The sequence below is a fragment of the Octopus sinensis genome, linkage group LG2 (genome assembly GCF_006345805.1).
Source record: "Octopus sinensis linkage group LG2, ASM634580v1, whole genome shotgun sequence".
Lineage (NCBI taxonomy): Eukaryota > Metazoa > Mollusca > Cephalopoda > Octopoda > Octopodidae > Octopus > Octopus sinensis.
The window spans coordinates 98,377,796-98,398,261 of NC_042998.1; the positions used below are offsets into that span (position 1 = coordinate 98,377,796).

The window sequence follows — 20,466 nt, forward strand, 5'->3', positions numbered from 1 at the left end:
AAGATAAGGACCAGCATGGAAAAATATTCCAGGAAATATTTAATGCAAGCATCTAGATTAATAGTTACTGGAGAAATATTTACCTACTTAATGTCTTTTAGCAAAATATTACTAAGTTACAATAAACTTGATTTGACTAGGAGTATTTTGTTCCTTGTTTTTCAAATTTGAAGCTTTGTACATCCTAACAATTTTATAAAACATTGGTTGAATTTGTTTATCTGATCTATATTTGCACTGAACTTACAGTATTTAATTCAATACATATATTTAATCATTAGCTTTTGAATAAAGCAAAATAATTTCCCAAATTTTATGTTTACAAGAATATATCTTTTTAAAATTATTAATCCTTTCTGGCTGTACTCCCTGTGTGTTTGTTAACTTTGAAAATAATTAAAAATATAACAAAATTTAGTTAAGTAATTGACTTTCATTATTCAGCTGGTGTTTGGAACGTATGTTCTTACATAGAATTTGATGGAACATGTAAATTTCACTATGAACACTTAACAGTTTTAGAATTTATATAACAGAACTTGAAGCAATCTCGTGCAAGTTGGTATCTTAAAGAAATCCTGTCTTTGCTAAACTAAGTCTTTAATTGTGAATATTTGATAGAAACAATATCTCACAAAATGATTGGTTTAGTTACTCCTTGTAATATTTCTGCCTTTGGAGATTTTCTTGGCTGTGGATTTTGTTCCGTAATTAATTTGATAGTAGTATTCAGTTAATGTATTTTGATAAATGTTGCAATAATGTTCACTTTCATATTATCAATCAACATCATAATTTTAACATTTGCTTTGCTTTGCTTTGTTGTTCAAGGTTGGAGGATTGGCTGTACAGTATCATGTCATATATCTTAATTCTATGTCATCTCATCTTAGTTTTGATGTTACTACTTCTTCCCATACCATTTTTGGTTTACTTCCACTGACTATGTCCAGTGAATTTCTTTTGCCTACATCATTCAAATTGCATGTAAAATATTTTTCCTGCATATGCTAGCCCAGTGTCTTTGGTACTTTATCATTCAAGCTTAACTTTTCTTATAAGTTAGCTATATATATCCATTGGCCTACATTCATTTATTTCCTCTCTAATCACAGCACATCATTTACATCTATGACTCTTCTTTATTGCTAAACAATATCATACTTCACACATAATTTAGAGAATTGTTGTAGCTACTGTTTCCTGTAGATGTAGTACTTAAAATTTCTTCCTTCTCTCTTGAACCTAGTCTAGCCACAATACAATCATTAGCTAATTGAACCATCTAAATAATAGAACATACCTACATGTAGTTCATGACTTTTTTCTCAGTAGTTCATGACTTATTTCACTAGAGGTAAGTTCTGCACAATTAGTAACTAGAGATAAGTAGCACAAATTAGGTAATAAAGCTAGTGATTGCATTGTAGCTAGGATTCAATGTCATTTTGGTATAAGTTTCAGTTAACTTTCTTATTTATCCACTGTTTGTACTGACTACACACAACTGAGTCTGCTTTAATGCTTATTTACAGATCAAGGTCATTTCTCTTATACTATTGTAACTACTACTAACTATAACTAGTCCACTTTGAGAGGTTTTTTTTTCTTTCTTTTTACTCAAGTCTCTTCTAGATTTTTAATGTTTGTAATTGACTTTCATTATTCAGCTGGTGTTTGGAATGTATGTTTTTACATAGAATTTGATGGAACATGTAAATTTCACTATGAACACTTAAAAATTTTAGAATTTATATCACAGAACTTGAGGCAATCTCATGCAAGTTGGTATCTTAAAGAAATCCTGTCTTTGCTAAACTGTCTTTAATTTTGAATATTTGATAGCAACAATATCTCACAATATGATTGGTTTAGTTACTCCCTGTAATATTTCTGTCTTTGGAGATTTTCTGGGCTGTGGATCTTGTTCTGTAATTAATTTGATAGTAGTATTCAGTTAATGTATTTTGATAAATACATTTTTTATTTATCCACTGTTTGTACTGACTACACACAACTGAGTCTGCTTTGATGCTTACTTACAGATCAAGGTCATTTCTCTTATACTATTGTAACTACTACTAACTATAACTCGTCCACTTTGAGAGATTTTTTTCTCTTTTTACTCAAGTCTCTTCTAGATTTTTAATGTTTGTAATTCTCTGATAGATTTTGCAATGAAGGTCCAACAAAATTAGCTAGAGTAATATTTTTACATAACACTGAACAATTTCTTCTCTTCCACATCAAGAACAATTACATTAATTATTGCTCTTCACTGCATTTTTAAATATTGTCTTTGCAAGCCAATTATCCAGCCATTCTTATTTTAAGTACTTGTTCTGTAAAAGTTCTACAAATATTAACATTTGATCATCATAATAATATTGTACTGCCAATGGATTACTAATTGTTGTGTGTCTTCTGCATCTATTACCCAAGTTTTATTATCATACAGCATTACATTTATTAATAACATTTTGTATTGTTGTCCTAACAGAGAGAGAGAGAAAGGAAAGCTTCTTGTTGCCAGCTCATTTGATGGTGGTGTTGATTTTTCTGTCATGGAGTAGATCAGATTTGTTTATTTGTGGTACCAGCAGTAGAGAAATTGTTTTTCCTTTGTGCTATATATAATCCTATAAAGAAAATATTTGTATCATTGTGAAATATATTCTTTAAAATATGTTTAACACTATTAATGAGTCTTGAGTATAAATCTTCAGTTCCTTTGTGGGTTACATAGATCTTAAAATACCATTTTCTCTATTTGTATAGTTTGATTTATTTTAAAGTTGAAAAATCCAAGAAGTGTGAAGGAACTCATATACACATCTCAATACAAATGACTAGACATTTTGGGTGCAAGAAAGATAAGAAATAACCCAGTCTCTCTCTCTCTCCCCTCTCTCCTTCCCCACTGTCTCTGTTTTTCTTCTGATGAGACTTTCATTCAAATAATTTCATTTTATTTCTCCTTATTTTTTTATGGAGAAGAAACTAATTTACTGTGATTATAAAAAACACTGTGGATATGAAAAATATAACAGCTTTCACAGAAGGGAAATCTCTAACTATATTTTACTTTATCTATAATAATGTCTCATTTATTTATCCATTTTATATTACTCATTTTCTCTTCTTCACCGTAAACAATTATTACACATATTCTAACAATTTCATATATAATTAATCTATTACTTAACTGAGTAAGATATAGAGTATGTATTTCTTTTGATTTAAAAAAAAAAAAGGTTTCCATTATAGATTATTGAACTGCATATTTATTCCATTAATATACTTCAGAATGCTAGAATTGATGCAGTTCTTAGTACAAACTGTTTCTGGAGAATTTTTGTTACGAACATTGAAAGTTTTCATTTTATTTATGGCTGTTTATTAACAAATTTTTTAAAACTGAAATCAATACGATCTATTAACACCTGATGAATTATTGAATTCTTGTTGCTAATACTAACATTTCTAATCTAATAGTTCTCAAAGATTTCTATGATCTATAACATTCAGGTTTCATTATACATCAGAACTAGTACAGTGGGTTGACAGATTTAAATAATAATAATAATAATAATAATAATAATTGTGTACAGTGCTCAGGTGCACTACAACTCATCTAAAGTGTATATATAATCAGGTGTAGTTTCGGCGGATTTCGGAAAGCATGAGGGCCTTAAAAGATGCAGTGTCATGGCAGTCAACAACTGACGCAGGCAGTTTATTCCATGCTTCAGCAACTCTGAGCGTGAAAAAATGTTTCCGAAAGTCATGGGAGCTGTATTGTTTTCTGACTTTGTAGGCATGTCCACGTGTGTTAGACACATGGAGATCAAAAAGGTGTTCAGTGTTGTTGTTGGTGAGGTGGTTGATAACTTTGTGGGTGTTTACCAAGTCCGTCGCCAAACGCCGGAGCTTCAGTGAATCCATGCCCAGGGAAACAAGGCGCTCAGAATATGGTAGGTGTCTGATGGAGGGTATGCGTTTGGTTGCACGTCTCTGGACAGATTCCAGGAGGTCAATGTTCTGTGCAAGATAGGGGTTCCAAACTGATGATGCGAATTCCAAGTGTGGTCGTACCATAGCTGTATACAGTTTTAAATAGATGGCTGGAGAGCGGCTAACAAAAGACCTGCTGAGTGATGCCAAGACACCCTCGGCCTTCTGAGCAAGCTTGACCATTATTTTACTGCTTTAACAACTGGGTTGATGTAAGAACTTCAATGTTTACTCAGCTGGATTGTAGATACATACATGTACTGGTTGTGAAAACAGACATGGAAATGGAAAATGAATGGCATATTTCTCTTGAAAATCAGAACTTCATGCATAGAAAACCACAGAATCATTTAGAGGTATCCCTACTGTCAGTTACAATGTGTCTTTAGTATACAATATTTCACCACATAGAAATTAATAGATGGGCTATGTACAATACAGAAAAATAGACGCATATTATGTTTATTAGTTGAGCATGAACCACTACAGGAATTATCAAAAAAATACAAGAATATATAAAACTGATACAATAAAAGAATACATAAAATTGTTCTTGGTTATGAAAATAGGATGCAGTCAATTACCCGAGTAACATCATTATTATCATCATCATCATCATCATTTAACATCCGTTTTCTATACTGGCATGGGTTGGATGGTTTGATTGAAAACTGGTAAGCTGGGGCAATCTGATTTGGCATGGTTTCTGGATGCTCTTCCTAATGCCAACCACTCTAAGAGTGTAGTGGGTGCTTTTACGTGCCAGTTACGAGACACTGGTATCAGCCGTGACTATTATCTCACTTGACAGGTCTTCTCAAGCATAGTATATTACCAAAGGCCTTGGTCACTTAGTCGCTACCTCCCTTGCTTGTAATTACCAAATGAAAAACTACATAAAACTTTACATACAAAGCTACATTTTCAATATATAAGGTAAATTGTTTCATATCTATTAATATTTGTATCTTTGAATAATGACATTAATCAAATATGTTATCTCCTTGTACTGAAACATCTGTCACCAAATGGGTTAGTCCCAAAAGGGCTTGCTCAGTTATCTCTTTCTGTGAGTTCAATGTACTGAATTTTTAAAAAAAATGCTGTGTATATAGGGAAATAATTCAGCAATTTGATTTACATAAAAATGTATTCTATGGTGTATTGAAGAATCAAATATTAGCAATATTTGATATTTGCTGATGATAGCATAATAATTACTTTGAGTAAGTAATGGATAATTGATTGAAACTGCTGTATATTGTAGGTGCTACATTAACCCTTTTAGTTACTTCCCAAGTGTCTAAATTGAATACAAAAAATAGTAAACTCAAATGAGCAAAATATAAATTAAAAATACAGTTTTAAGTAATTACCATAAGAGATGTGAATACATTGTGTGTTTTTCTGCAAATATCATTATTCTTTATTCTTTCAAGGCTATTTGTGCACTTTTCTTTGTAGTTGTTTTAATGTAGGTAAGAAATAGCTGAAATAATAGCTTTTTAATAAAAAGAACTTGTTGGCTTTGTCTAAAGTGTAATACTTTAGTTTGGTACTTATTATTCACACACATGCACACACAACATTGTGTATTTTGATTTGTGTCTAGATATATTGAAAATGTATGTATTATTATTTTCTTCATAAATGTACGCGCGTGGAATAATATAAACCCAATTTTGATATTGTCTATATGTTACCTTAATTATTTTCTGGAAATTTTATTAATAAAAAAAAAAATCCCAAGGGGATGGGTAAGGAAGTTAACATTCAGCTTGAACTTATGTAGAGTGAGGGTTAAAGAAAAGGCATGAATAGTGATTGAATTCCAGAGGGTTGTTGTTTTGAGAAGGGAGGATTCGTCGAAGTGTTTTGTATGGTGTTTGAGAAGTGATTGAAATAGGTATAATAAGAAGAGGAAAGGAAAATGCATAAAGACAATGTAAGCAACGTCCTGTCTAGTCAGTATATAGAAGCAATTTATTTTACCTGAAATAATGATATTCAAATAACTCTAATCTATAGAAAAATTATACAATTTGATGATTGAATTTATTTATACCACTTTTATGTTTGAAAATATTGATGCAAGCATAATCATTATCACTAGTAATGCCATCAGTGCTGGCATTACTAGTTTTCATAATCAGTTTTTAAAATTTTTTTTATACACATTTGAATCCTCTAAAACTTCTTATCTTAAAAAGAAGGAAAACAATTTCTGTGATAGGTAACTAATCAATATGATGTCATTTTTGTTGTCTCAGTAAGACCACTAGTACATATACATTCTGATGTGGTAAAAAAGCTAAATTTCTAACTTCAAACTTGTTAAATGTTTTCAAGTTTCAAACTTGTTAACAAATGTTAGCTCCAATGTTCTTAAATTAAAAATATTTCAATATTTATCAATGACTTTTTGAGGAGCAATGAAAGTTAATGGGCAGATTTAATTTCCATGTTTACAAAATAGTGCCTTATTTTACTTTTCAAGGCTTGAAGCACACCAACATGTAGCATAGAATTTATTTGTGCAAATGCATACCAGCATTTAATATTAATTTAATATGGTGAGGTTGACTTTGCCTGTCTTCCTTTCGGGGTTGACAAAAAAATTCCTGGTGAACACTGGGGATCAGTATAATTGACTAAACACCTCCCCCCAAATTTTCTGGTCTTGTGTCAGAATTAGGACTTTTTGAATATTTAGTTCAAATCTTGTCTAACTGATGAGGTAATATAATATATAAGGTAATATTACATATAGTATTAAAGGCTTTGGGATTCTCTGATTTTGAATGTAAATCAGCAATTAAGTTTTTCAGTGGCATTAACTGGATAGAATTTACAATAATATTTTTGTAACAGTTGAAAAATTGTGTGCACGCACACGCATATACACACCCCTTCTCAAAGAATAACTTTCAGTTGTTACAAAAATACAATTGTAAATTCCATCTAGTTTATGCATTTGACTGTGCATATATATCTATATATGTGTAATGGTGATGTAATATCTATATATCTAATATGATTATGAAAGCGTTGTAAATGTATGGAATAAATACCTATTTTCTCATCTCTTATCTGTTCGGTGTGTGTGTATGAATGTACACTCACACACACACGAAATACTTTGGAATGCAATAGCAAAATTGTAGTTAAGTGAACATTTTTTACTAATCTAAATTACCATATTAAATTATTTTGACATGTTTTTAATAAAATAATACTTAAAAGAAAATACCACTCAATGTCAGGAAATATTAACATTAAAAGAACCAATAAAAACATAGTGTTAATAATTTCTTTATTCATTATTTAAAAATTGGAAGAGTACTTATATATATATCCATTACTGAACTTATATATATATATATATAGATATCCTATTTTATAAGATTTTGCAGTGCAGTCTAAATAACCCCACATTATCTGCACAACTTTTCTACTTCTGTTCCTATTAATTTACTGGTTACTGTTGCCTTGGTTTACCATTCTTCACTGTTCTCTTTTACTTTTCTAATTATTTTTCTGTTGTCACTTATACAAAGGATTGCTTTTGCTTTTTTTTTTTTATAAACAAAAAAGGACTTGGAAACTTTCACTGTTGTAAACTTTTTCAGAAATATTGGCTACAAACAAGCTTCCTGCTTGCTGCATCATGGATGATGGTCTGACAAAATCACCTGCACTCCTTATAAGTCAAAATCCTGCTACTTACAAGGAACAGGTACGCCCTGTAAGGAGTGTTTTGGTCTCAAATGTAGGGCATGCTAAATTAGTTGTTTTGTTTCAATTTTTTTTTATTATATATTTTCTAGACTACTAAGTAACTTGCTATTTTATATTTGAATATACTATTGTGAATGATTCTTTCCTTATTGACAATAGTTCAAACCAATATCAACTCTTGTTGCTTCTGATTAAATGCTGTTATTATGATCCACTTCAGTGTTTATTTCGTGTGAGTCATGTCTGGTTTGCATTACTATTCAAAATACATCAGTATTTTTTTATCAATCATTTATGGGGAAAATGGACACTATAAAAATATCCATGATTTTTAGGTATATAAGTGCATAGACTATATCTGCTTTTGAATTTTGTGTTTAAAATGTTGCTGCAGACAACTAACTCTTTTTAGTTGTCTGCTTTTAAAATATAGTCCTTAAGCTATGTTTTACAATTTGCTTTGTTTGTATTTATTTTTTTCTCCTTATCTCTCAATTCATCATATATCTAGTAATCTGATTAGTTTTTTTTTTCTTCATACCAATTACATATGCTATCAACAAAGTGACCCAGGTTATATACTTTGGGAGCATTCTGCATACTAAATACAAATGTGATAAGGTCTTGTGTATGTAATATGAGTTAAAAGCATTCAATCAACTGAAGTTATCCAAACACTTGCACAAAATGCCCTTCTAGACATGTTTAAAATAATTATTTTAAAAAAGTGATCAGCTGATCAAAATTCATGGACAATACTTGACAAGGGAGATTACTCTATTCTGCACTCTTTAACTTGGTCCAAAATACTCCATTGACTGATCTTATTGACGTTCTCTTATTTTAGACTTTGATCATTCCTGGAGGGAGTTTTGTCCACTAATTGTTTGGATAGCCAAATTACACTTCTGTGTTAACAAGATTTTAATATGCAAGATCTTTGCTTTCACTGTATATTGATAAATTTTAGGCAAACTTGTGAATTCATTTTAATACATACATTGGTTGGCGAGCATTTAAAACATTTTGGAAATCTACAGCTTAATTATTTAGTTAATTAATATTCAGTAATCATCTTTTTTGCAATGCTTCTAAACTGAGATAGTGGCCTAATTTGAAATGCTATAGAAACATTAAAAGGAAAAGCTTCTGTAAAGAAAATGTAGGAAAATATTTTATCTTTTTAAAATTTCATTTATTAAATTAATCTTCTCCATCGTTAACCACCATAGTTTCATGTTATTCACATTTACATGGATGGTCATTTTTTTCCCCCTGTTAATATTCTGTTTTTAAATCTGAGTGGTTCTTGGCATATATTTTTCTTTACTCTTATTTGTAAAAGCTGGTTTATGATATAAATTTCTCGTAACTCCTGTGAAGAATATGATAACTAAAAATTATGCATCACACTCTAGAAATATAACTTATACATTTTACAGAATATATGTTCTATATTAGCTGTTTTCTATTTTCTTTTTGACTTCACTTCAGAGGGGTGGTTGAAATAGGTTTTTTAATAACTATAGTAGCACATTATCAACTATAGCTGCTGCTATCTGTTGATACACTCAATGCATATATTCACCTAAATTAAAGGCATTTGTTATGGATTCATTGAAAAAATTTTGATGTTTCTCAATACAAGAAAATGTTGATAGAAATTGCATTTAAAATTAAAATACTTATACTGCTATTGTTTTGTTCTCGATTTAGAAAAAATATTTATTTATTTATTTTACTTTCAACACAGATTTTGTTATATCATTAGTGTCCTAAGTTTTGACATTTTGTCTTCATGGCAAAAAGCAAATTTGAAACCATTTTCACTGGTCAAAGCCCATGACCACATGTGAGATCAGTGTAATCAATTACTGCTTTTAAAGTGGAGTTTAGTTCAGTGCTGCAAGCCAACAAATGTTTTATTATATTGCTGCTTACAATAGTAAATTGTACAATCCTGAGGTACTGATGTGCTAATTACCACAGATGAACTAGGCTGTTGGGAGTTAACCTTGGCTATAGATGCAACATGACACCTGTAGTATGATATGAATGTCCAGTCTCTTGCGCATTTATTCAGTACCATGTCAACATAGCCATCTGGCTTTGGTACTCAAATGTAAATAATTTTAATTGTGTTTTTTTAATTAATATATTGAAAGTAGATACCTAAAGCATATCTAATGTAGACATGTGTGAAGTTATTTATTTGAAAGCCTTTAACTGTAGATGTTATAGATGATGTGAAAGCATTCTATTGTTCTCTGAAGTAAATAGAAAAAACCTGGGAATCCTCTTAGCTACCCAGAGAAATAATTATTTAAATTGATGTATATAACAGTAACTTAACAGGATGGTTTTCCTAATATGTATATTGTTTATTAGTCCACTATGTACTTAATGAAACTGCTATTTCTCTGAGTCACCAAACATAAAGAGTGCATCCTTTCTGCTGAGAGGATAATTATCTCCAAAATCAAGTATGTAGGACAAGTCTCAGTTCTTTTTCTGTTTACTTCAGAGACCAATAGGATATTTTCTCAGCATCTGTAATCTCCACAAGTAAAGGCTTTCAAATAAATGTAGATGTATTTACATTAGACAAGTTTCAAATATTCTGATTAGCTCTATATAAGCATATACTATTTAACTAAAAATAGATAATTTACTCAATATATTAAATTTTTTTCTCCCACTCCTTTTAGTTAAAGAAGTATCATAAGAGTTATAATTTTTCTTCAAATTTTCCATTTAGTGTTTTCTTAATGTTTGTCATTTTCTCAAGTGTATTCAGTTCTTGTATGTTTGGCAGGTGATTTGATTTGCACTCATATTGAAACAGATAGTGTTGTGTTTTGGTTTATCCATGTTGTTTATTCACTAAATGTTAAAAACATTATTTATGAATGAATAAGGGGTAGAAAGCATTTTAATAATTGACAAAGAAAATTCAGATGTGACCAAAATGCTAAACATATGCACACACTCATAGAAATAACAGTAATAAATTAAATTGTAAATATCCACAATACATGCATACAACTGAATTTTTCCCCCCTCAAAAAAACAAAAAACAAAACAAAAAAACAAATTATAACTTCTCACTCTCTTCAGACAGAATTGTTATTTATAAAATTGTTGTTGAAGTACTTGGGGGTTTTGGATGTTAAGAAATTTCCTAGGAAGTGTATTTCTACCAATATAATCTAATGTCTTTATTGAAAGTTTACTGCTAGATTTTGAATTGTTAAAGATTGATTGTGTTTTTTCTTATTTAGTTCATTGGGAAATTTGTCTCTTACTTACCATAAGTTATTAAATTGGTTAAATAATTTTTGTATGGGAAGAAGTGTTCTTTCATTACTTTGTCAGTTTGCAGATTCTATTCTTGTTTTTCTATGATTTTGAAAAAAATCTTGTTTCAAGGCTTTTATTCTTAATTTAATGTTATCCCTAATGTACAGTATTATTGAAAGAAAATGAATCAAATGTTTCCTAGAACAACTTTATATCTTGTCCCTTTTTTTTTCTGTTTGTGTGTTTGTGAATCTATATTTGTGTATATCTGCAAATTATATTATGTCTTTTTCTTTTTCCATATTTAATTACAGATCAAATCTCTTTTCAAAAAAGACAAACATGAACTTGGAATGGCAGAGAGATTTATTTCTGGGTCATTAGCTGGTGCTATCTCACAAACTATTATTTACCCCATGGAAGTAAGTTTATTGAGTGGGCTCTTTTTATTTTATATTCATTGTATATGTATAATGTGCACTCATATATGCTTACATACATATATTGCCCTACAGAAAGAAATAAAATCTCACATGTTAGTCTCTTGCTGCCCTTGCTTATTTGATATCCTTTCATTTCTATATTTTTCACTGCTATCTGTAATGATGGAAAACACTGGATTTGTTCATATTCAGTTTTCTTCCTCTTCCCACTGCCGGTGTCTCTATATCTCTTCCTTCTATCACAATACCCGAATAATGTGAGGTTGCATTGGGTCTATTGTTATCTGATGCACTTCTTCTTTTACCCTTTTGTATTGCTTGCTATCTCTTTGCCATGTCATTCGTTTATTGATATTCATCACTTTCTTGATTAATCCTGACTTACATGGTTTCTTATCAGCTAACATTGCTCTTCTATACTGCAAGCCACTTTTCCATATATTCTGGGTAACTCATTACTAGCATCCATCATACTCTCTTAGCACCAACTATTTCTACAACTACCCATCATTTGCTCTCTCTTTCTCTCTCTCTAGCAAATATATAGCAGCTACTAGTATCTCTTTACCATTACTTTAGGGATAAAAATCTTTACCGAGCCATATAGACTCATAGAGCCAGTTTCCTGGTTTCCATGGCATATATATTCCCCACTGATCTGTCGCAGGATTACTCATTTTTGTCTGCTGAGTAGACTAGAGTAACGTGCAACGAAGTGTTTTGCTCCAGGAATCAAAACCACAATTGTATGATCATGAGTCCAACACCCTAACCACTAAACGATGTGCTGCCACTTCTCTCATTACACCTTGCCATTACTGTCTCCCTTCCATCTCCTAGTACTCTATCAATTTTCACTCTTTTACTACACTGTCACTTTGTTTTCCCTATCAGATTTTCACTTCTTTCTTATTACTCTTTCTTCTACTTGCTCTGTTGGTTGTGTTGTCATGAAGGATCGGACTGTTTTGTTTTGTGGGGTACAATGCAATTTCATTAATGTTAGTGCCACCATAAAATCCTCCCTGTGCACTTTGTTAAAGGATTAGGAAATTAGCAGAAACAGTGTTGGGTTGAGAAGAGCCTTTAGTCTTGTGAAGGACATGACAACCCCTCTGGTACTGGTGCTACAATAAAACGCATTCTATATGCTCTGACATGGACCAGGATACTTTTCCAGCACAGCATGGAAAGTGGTCATATGAGGAGAATGAAAGAAGAAGAAGAAGTCACGGCGGCGGCGTGAATTATATTTTTCATTTGTATGGGTTAATGACATTGACAAATTGAAACTAGTGATAGAAAGTAAGATCAGTAGTAAGTTCCAACAGATAATGTGCATTATCTAAAGTCTCAAAACAAATTTTGTGTTTGTGGTATAATTTTAAATCATATCTGTAGGTGAAGACTTGAACATTTAAACCATTCGGTCAGATGTGTTCAGTGTTTTGATATTGACTCAAATTTGCAGTTTTTATATATTTTTCATGTTTTATATATTTCAGGTACTGAAAACAAGATTAGCTGTTCGAAAAACTGGACAATACAAGGGTATTTTTGATTGCGCAAAACAACTCTTCGGAATTGAAGGTGTTTCTTGCTTCTATAAAGGCTACATTCCAAACTTAATAGGAATTCTTCCATATGCTGGAATTGATCTTTGTGTATATGAGGTAAATATACTTTTTGGTTATATTTATATATTATATTTATATTAAATTTTTTTTCCATGAAGTAGCATATGTTCATTTACATTTTGTTGGAACTCTCTTTCATGAAGAAATCAATTGGTTTTATTGGGCATGCAAACCAGATTGACTATATTCTAACCAGAAAACAAGATAGATAAATGTTTGTAAATGCAAAGTCCTTCCCCAGTGAAGAATGATATGGAAGCTTGAAGATTTAGAGATGTCTTAACTGAAGTATTTAATGAGATGAAAGTGATAGACATATAACACAGAGGACATGTGGAAATTCTTATGGGACGACCTACTGGGGACTACAAACTAAATCTGGCTGATGCAAAGTCCCAGTCAGACCAAGGGTGACATGGTAGTGGATCAGTGAAGTAGACAGTCATAAAAGTGAAGAGAGGTTTGGAAGAATTGGAGTAGATAAGGCTTATCTCAAAGAGAAGCTAGGCAATAGATAAATTTAGCAAGAACAGCCACAGTCATGCTCTTACCATGTTCACTTCACTCACCCTGACTCTATCCCTTCACTAGAATCTACAAGTATACAGAAATAGATTGGGCAGTGAGAGTACAACATGTCCATCTAACTTCACTCCATGCAGTTCATCACTACATGTTACAGTGTGCAATATGGTTTTCAGCTAGGTGATAGCATGGTATAACTGGAATGGATCTGTGGTTAAGACTAGTTTATTTGGTTAATTATCTTGGAATTACACAACAACATATCTGTGACTTTGTACTGGTGTAAGAATCCAAGGCTTGTACAATGCCAAACAAAATGCCTTGCATTATTAAATTATGGCTTTTAATATTCTCAGTTCAAACTGTACACCACAAGGTTTACGTTACCATTCATCTCTCTATTGTTAAAATACCATTTCCTAAAATTTGTATCTATGTGTCAAGTTTTTGTCATTTCCAACCTAAAACCATTTCATTCCACATACAATACCCATCACTCACAAGCATGACAGTAGTATGTAGTATGCTGTCATAATTGATGTCATGTGCATCCTTCACCCAGTGGAATAAAAAGTCCACTGGACGGAGAGGAGACGGCACCAGCACTCAGCTGAGTAATCTGGAAGAATGAGAAATGACGGCATGTGGTTTGGGTGTTTGGGTTTCCATCTATAGTCATGGGTTAGATTCCAAGTTGTATGTTGTATCTTTGAGCAAAGTACTCCACTTAGATTAATAATATCCTAAAGAAAGGTATGAGCATTACAACTTTTCATTCTTCTCTTTTTCAGACATTGAAGTCAATGTATCTTGCCAGAAGCAAAAGCAAACAAGATCCAAGCATTTTTGTGATATTGACCTGTGGTACGATAAGCAGCACTTGTGGCCAACTAACAAGTTATCCTCTAGCTCTGGTCCGAACTAGACTCCAGGCTCATGGTATTATTTTGTATAAATTATCTTTCTCACAAATCCATTCTTGACTATTCAGGCAGTATCCAAATTGCTCATGTTCTTATTTTCCGTAATTCCCCCACATATTTGATCTGTTTTTGCATCAGATGATGGAATTTCTTGACTTTTCATTTGAGCTGTCCAGCAGTAGGTGAACAGATCTGGCATGCTGCCTACACTACATTCATCTCGTTGGGAGATGCAGGCGACGATTTGTTATTATATTAGGGCAATATACTAAATAATGTAATGTTATTTAGTTAAGATTCCTTACATATCTGGTTTGTTTGGCTGGATGCTGAAGCTATTTTAGCTCTTTTTTTTCTTGTGTGTGTGTTTTGGCATGAAGGCATACACTTAAAAATATACTCATACAGGAAGAGAGCAAAACATTACAATGTATTTGAAATGAACCTGATTGACACTAACTGGGCCAATCTCCGTGTGTAGATAAAAAGCAACACAAGCAGAAAGAGAGAAACGGTAGAACTGAATTTGCTAAAATGCAGTTATCGCCCTTGATATGTTGACTTTATCATCACAGTAATTTCATGTTCGTTTTCCAATGCCTCGAGGATTGGACAGTTTGACAGGATTTGACAATCTGCAGAACTGTGTCAAGATTCAGCGTCAGTGTTAGCATAGTTTCTACACTTGGATGCCTTTCCTAATGCCAGCCACTTTACAGTGTGTATTAGGTGCCTTTTTTGTCACACTGGCACTAATGAGGCCACCGGTAACTTTCAAGACAATGAAAAAGATAAAATCCCCTCAAATGAGTATAGGTGTATTGGATAGAGGGGGAGGTGGTTTTATAGCTGAGAGATAATCACAGGTGTTTTGTTATAGAGGTGATGACAAGGAGCCAGAGTGTACTCAAGGCACAAGGAGGAAAGTATAGGGAACAATACAGACACTGAAAGACTATTATTATTAAAAGCAGAAAAGATTATTATGCCACTTGTGAGCTATGCTCCTTAAGATGTTCTTATGTAGAATAAAACAAAATTTCTTGATGTCAGAACATCTGAGGGCCAACATATTCAATGTTAAATGAATTCAGTACCAAATCAGCATGGCCATTTGGGATGGGCTGAAAGACATCCCAAACCTAATCTAATGATAGTCAAAATATCCTACTGACGTTATTTGGTACTTTGAATGGTATCAGTAAGATATTAGGAATTAATTTACTTTGCACTATTTTCTTCACATTTAGCCTTGAGGTTATTTTTGTTGTTGCTAAAAATTTGGATTTGTTTGTATAATTATATAATTTGAACTTTTTTTTTTTCTTGCTCAGGAGCTTCTCACACAATGACCAGCATGTTCAAAGACATTTTAAGGAAGGATGGTTTCAGAGGACTTTATCGAGGTCTTACTCCAAATTTTATGAAAGTGGCACCAGCAGTTAGCATAAGCTATGTAGTATATGAACATACTCGGACTGCATTAGGAGTATCTTCAACTTAACATGTTAATTTCACGAACTCAACATCAACACAAAAAGAAAAAAAAGGGGTCAGTTTCTATCTCCCTCTTACATGTTCTCATTATCGTTGCATTGAGAACATAGACAGAAATAGGTACAGTGAAAAAACAAAAAAGACCTGAGAACTAGTCTGGAAGCAGAAAGTGACTCAATAAGAGTTAAGAAATGAAGATCTTATATATAAAAAAAGATTGTTCAAGAAAATGTTAAAACAGTGTTTGCTACTGGAAATTTGATAAAATGTTTTTATTGTTGCAAGATGCAAGATAACCAAGTACATGGAATAATGGAATATTCATTCCTGGAAAGAAACCTGCCTTAATGTTATTGTTTTTGTTTTGTTTTATTTTTTTTATAAATGGGATTGACAGAATCATGAGAGCATTGGACAAAATGCCTTGAGGCATATTTAGTTACAGCTCTTTATGTTTGTAGTTCAAATCCCACAAAGGTCAACTTTGCCTTTCATCCTTCAGGGCTAGATAAAATAAAGTACCAGTAAAGTACTGGGGGTTGATTTTAATCAACTAATCCCTCCCTACAAATATGTGGTTTTGTGCCTGTCTTAGAAATGGTTAAAATTATTCTGAGAAAATAGAAAATTATTTTGACTTGACTGTCACTTTATTGTTTTTAATTCATAATTTAACAATTAAAATGCATCAATAAATATTAAGGATTGGTGCTTACAGGATGTGCTGTACTCATACAGGAAACATGAAGTAAATAGCTTGCATATAATGTTTGATATCGCAAACATTTACTTCATTTTTCATTCTTTATTTGGTGTGATTTTCAACTAGGATAGGAGAATTTGAAGGAATATGTAAGCAGTCATCAGGATTGTAAATATTTTAACATAGTCAGTTTTTTTCTTCTTGGATGATGGTAAAATACATTGTGGAAAAGGCTTGGCACCTCATACTAGGATCTTTTGGTTTATAATGTTATGGATTACAATTGCTCTCACTAATGTATGTTTGAATGTGCATGTTTATGTGTATTAATGAAATACAGTAGATATCTTTGCAGTAAATTCTACTGTCAAAATCATTTAAAATCCATATTTTACATTCCTTTTTCACTTCTAAATTTCATTTGCTCTAATCTGGAGCATAGTTCTAATCTACTTTAGAAATAATAATTCCTAATTTTGTGATCAGTCTCTTTAGAAATGTTGTCAGAGTAGTGGTGAGCAATACACTGTCTTTCACTTGCCTGATCAGATGGCTTGTTCTTATTTTCCTTTTGTTGGTGCCTCTTTCATTTCTGATTTTTTACCTCCTGTGCCTCTCTTTCTCTTTGCTTTTATTAGACTTCCTGAGTTTCTCTCTCTTTCTCTTACTTTTATATGATCCTATACTGATCCAAAGCTAAGTTCTTAATCCTTTTTTTGTGTGAAGATAACATTTTTTAATGTGTTTCATCAAACATCATCCATAGTAACAATAAAGAAAAGTGATGACAATGTGTCATATAAAATATTCAATATCATATGCTGCTGATTGCTTTTTAATTCACTTTTTTTAATACCCAATTTACTTTTAAATTCAATTTAGTGTGCTACTTGTTAACATCTATATTTTTTTAGTAGTTTTATTAATATGTAAACATTTTTTTTAGTATGTGTGTATTTTGTATATGTATTTGTAGCCTGGGAAGGTTATTCTGCTAATAATAAGCACACACTGGTTCTAATAGCATGCTGGGTAAAATGCTTAGCGGTGTTTCATTTGTCTTTATGTTCCAAGTTCAAATTCCGTTGTGGTCGACTTTACCTTTCATCCTCTCGGGGTCAATAAAATAAGTACTAGTTGACCACTGGAGTTAATGTAATCGACTACCCCATCCCCCTAATTGCTGGTCTTGTGCCAAAGTTTGAAACCATTATTATTACTTAAGGCAGCATGCTGACAGAATTGTTAGAAACGCTGGGCAAAATGCTTAGTGGCATTTCATCTGTCCTTACATTCTGAGTTCAAATTCCGCCGAGGTCAGCTTTGCCTTTCATCCTTTGGGGGGTCAATAAAATAAGTACCAGTTGAGTGCTGGGTTTAATATAATCGACTTATCCCCTCCTCCAAATTTCAGGTCTTGTGCCTATAGTACCAAGAATTATTATTATTATTAGACTAATCAATTAACTAATTGACTGATTAACTAGTTGCACAATCAAACAAACAGACTGATGATAAAAGAAATGAATTAGAACCAGTGTGTGTATGTGGTTATTTTTGGCATAATGACCTTCTTGAGATACAAAATTTGTTTAAATACATGAGTTCACATCAAGAATCTTGCAAACCAAATACAAAAACAAAATATATGTTCACGTGTGTGTATGTAAAATATCTAATAATGGAAAGAGAGATTTGATGTTATTTCAACAGATACAAAATGTTCTGTGAAATAACCTCTATACAATGGAAACAGTTACTATACCTATTAAAAGTGATTCTAGCAGTGGGTATGGTTACTATTTCTTAATACCTGACGGTTTACTGCTGTGGTTGTTATTGTGAGTTGAATAATAAAGGAATTAACTCTATTTTTGACAAAGCCTTTGCCTTAAGTTAAAAATAGGGTCAAAGTAAAACAAAGTTGCTGTAGTGTTTGTTATTGCAATGTCTTGATGAATTCTGCAACAATATTGACAGTTTTAAATGTCTCAAAACCTACAATATATCAAAGCTTGTCTCATTACAGCTAAGTACTACCATTATTCTACTATCTGCTATGTAATCATGATATCTATACATATAGATAGATTTTATACCAGTGGTGCAAAAAAGAATTTTGGTTTCTTAGCAGCAGAAAATATTCTGACATAACATTTTGACAATTGACTCAGTAACCATACCTATTGTAACTATCTCTGAAACAAAACCTTTGTTGAAGGCGGCTAATATAGAAAAAGAAAGGGGGAGTTAGAATATTACTGACTTCCCAGCAAGATATTGTTGTGATATTTATTATTGGTAAAAATTGCAACGATGGGAATAATTTTTAAATGTATGAAAATCTACAGCTTAGAATCTGAGCAATTATGGCTGCATGCTACCATTATTGTTCAACTAATTGTAAAACCAAGGTTTTTATATTGTAAATATACAGCTTAATATATTTACTGTGACTAACAGTTACTCATTTCTGAGTTTATGCCACAATTTTCTTGACAACTTAACTGTATAACAAAGACTAATCTCTCAACATGGTTTCTGCATTTTTACATTAAAAGGAAGGGAGTCAATTCCAAAAGAAATTACCATGTTTATTAAAGTAAGAAAAAATAAAGGTTCTTGTAAAAACAAATGCAAACAAATGTTATTGCTACTTCAATTATAGTCTTGTTGTGGTAATTAACATGCCGATCAACAGTGTGATAAAATTCAAGGCTGAGTGTCCTCAAACTGATCTTGTTAAAATTTTACAAAGATAGGACAAAACAAACCATGCAAAGAGAAGAAAAGGACTAAACTGTCTGCAGTTACCAGAAATAGAGTAGCCTCAGATTAAGCTGATAAGTAACTCGATTATAATAATAATAATAATAATAATTGTGTACAGTGCTCAGGTGCACTACAACTATGTTGGAAAACTTATCTGAATACATAGTAATATTTGAGGTTGCACTAGATGACCAAGTAACTGTCTTAATCTTTGGAAATTTGGGTTTATTTGTCTGTGTTAGGTTTATGTAGATCCTTCAAAGCAGTAACTACTCTGTCTTTTAAATTATGTCATTCAGATTACTTGTACATGATAGAATACTAGAATTACCAATTTATTTGTCTTTTAAATGATAAAGATGGCATTATGTAAGGATTTTGTATTTTCTAAATTTTCAGGAATTTTTAGTTTAACATGCATTTTTTCAAGTGGACCAATAATAATGCAAGTGTGTATATTTTCAGTTTATACTTCTGAGCAATTTTAAATGAAGTTAATTTATTAAGAGTTACGTTAATCAGAGATTAGTGCAATTATGTAACAATTTGGTTTGGTTTTTATTTCTCCTAAAAGACAACTAACTGTGTGTATGTGTCTATGACTGTGATTTGTGTATAAACTGATAGTTATAATAATATGAATCAAAATGTAACTGTGTAGGGGTTTAGTTTGATGAAACTATTTCATAGATTTCATTAATTTATTTATTAACTTTTTTATTATCTTTCATATCTACATGCTTCATTTTTGTTTAAAATGTAAACACAAATATTATTTATTATTCATCATGTCCTCTTTTATTTTATATTCTTCTACACAGTAACATTTTGTATTTACTAAAAAAAAATTTCTTTATGCTCATCCTCTGTCATTTAGATATCAATGTTTCGTATGGTTTAATTGCATATCTTTC

General features: G+C 31.6%; 1 protein-coding gene across 2 annotated transcripts in view; it reads left to right on the forward strand.

Annotated features, from left to right (window-relative positions):
• The window catches only part of LOC115228319 (calcium-binding mitochondrial carrier protein SCaMC-2), an 86,118-nt gene extending 69,470 nt beyond the window's left edge, over positions 1–16,648 (forward strand). For both annotated transcript variants that reach the window (XM_036498574.1, XM_029798927.2), the window contains 4 exons: positions 11,367–11,474; positions 13,001–13,168; positions 14,449–14,596; positions 15,915–16,648. In XM_036498574.1, the coding sequence (XP_036354467.1) occupies positions 11,367–11,474; positions 13,001–13,168; positions 14,449–14,596; positions 15,915–16,084 (594 nt within the window). In that variant the 3' untranslated portion in view covers positions 16,085–16,648. The remainder of the gene's footprint in view (positions 1–11,366; positions 11,475–13,000; positions 13,169–14,448; positions 14,597–15,914) is intronic.
• The last annotated feature ends 3,818 nt before the right edge of the window (positions 16,649–20,466 follow it).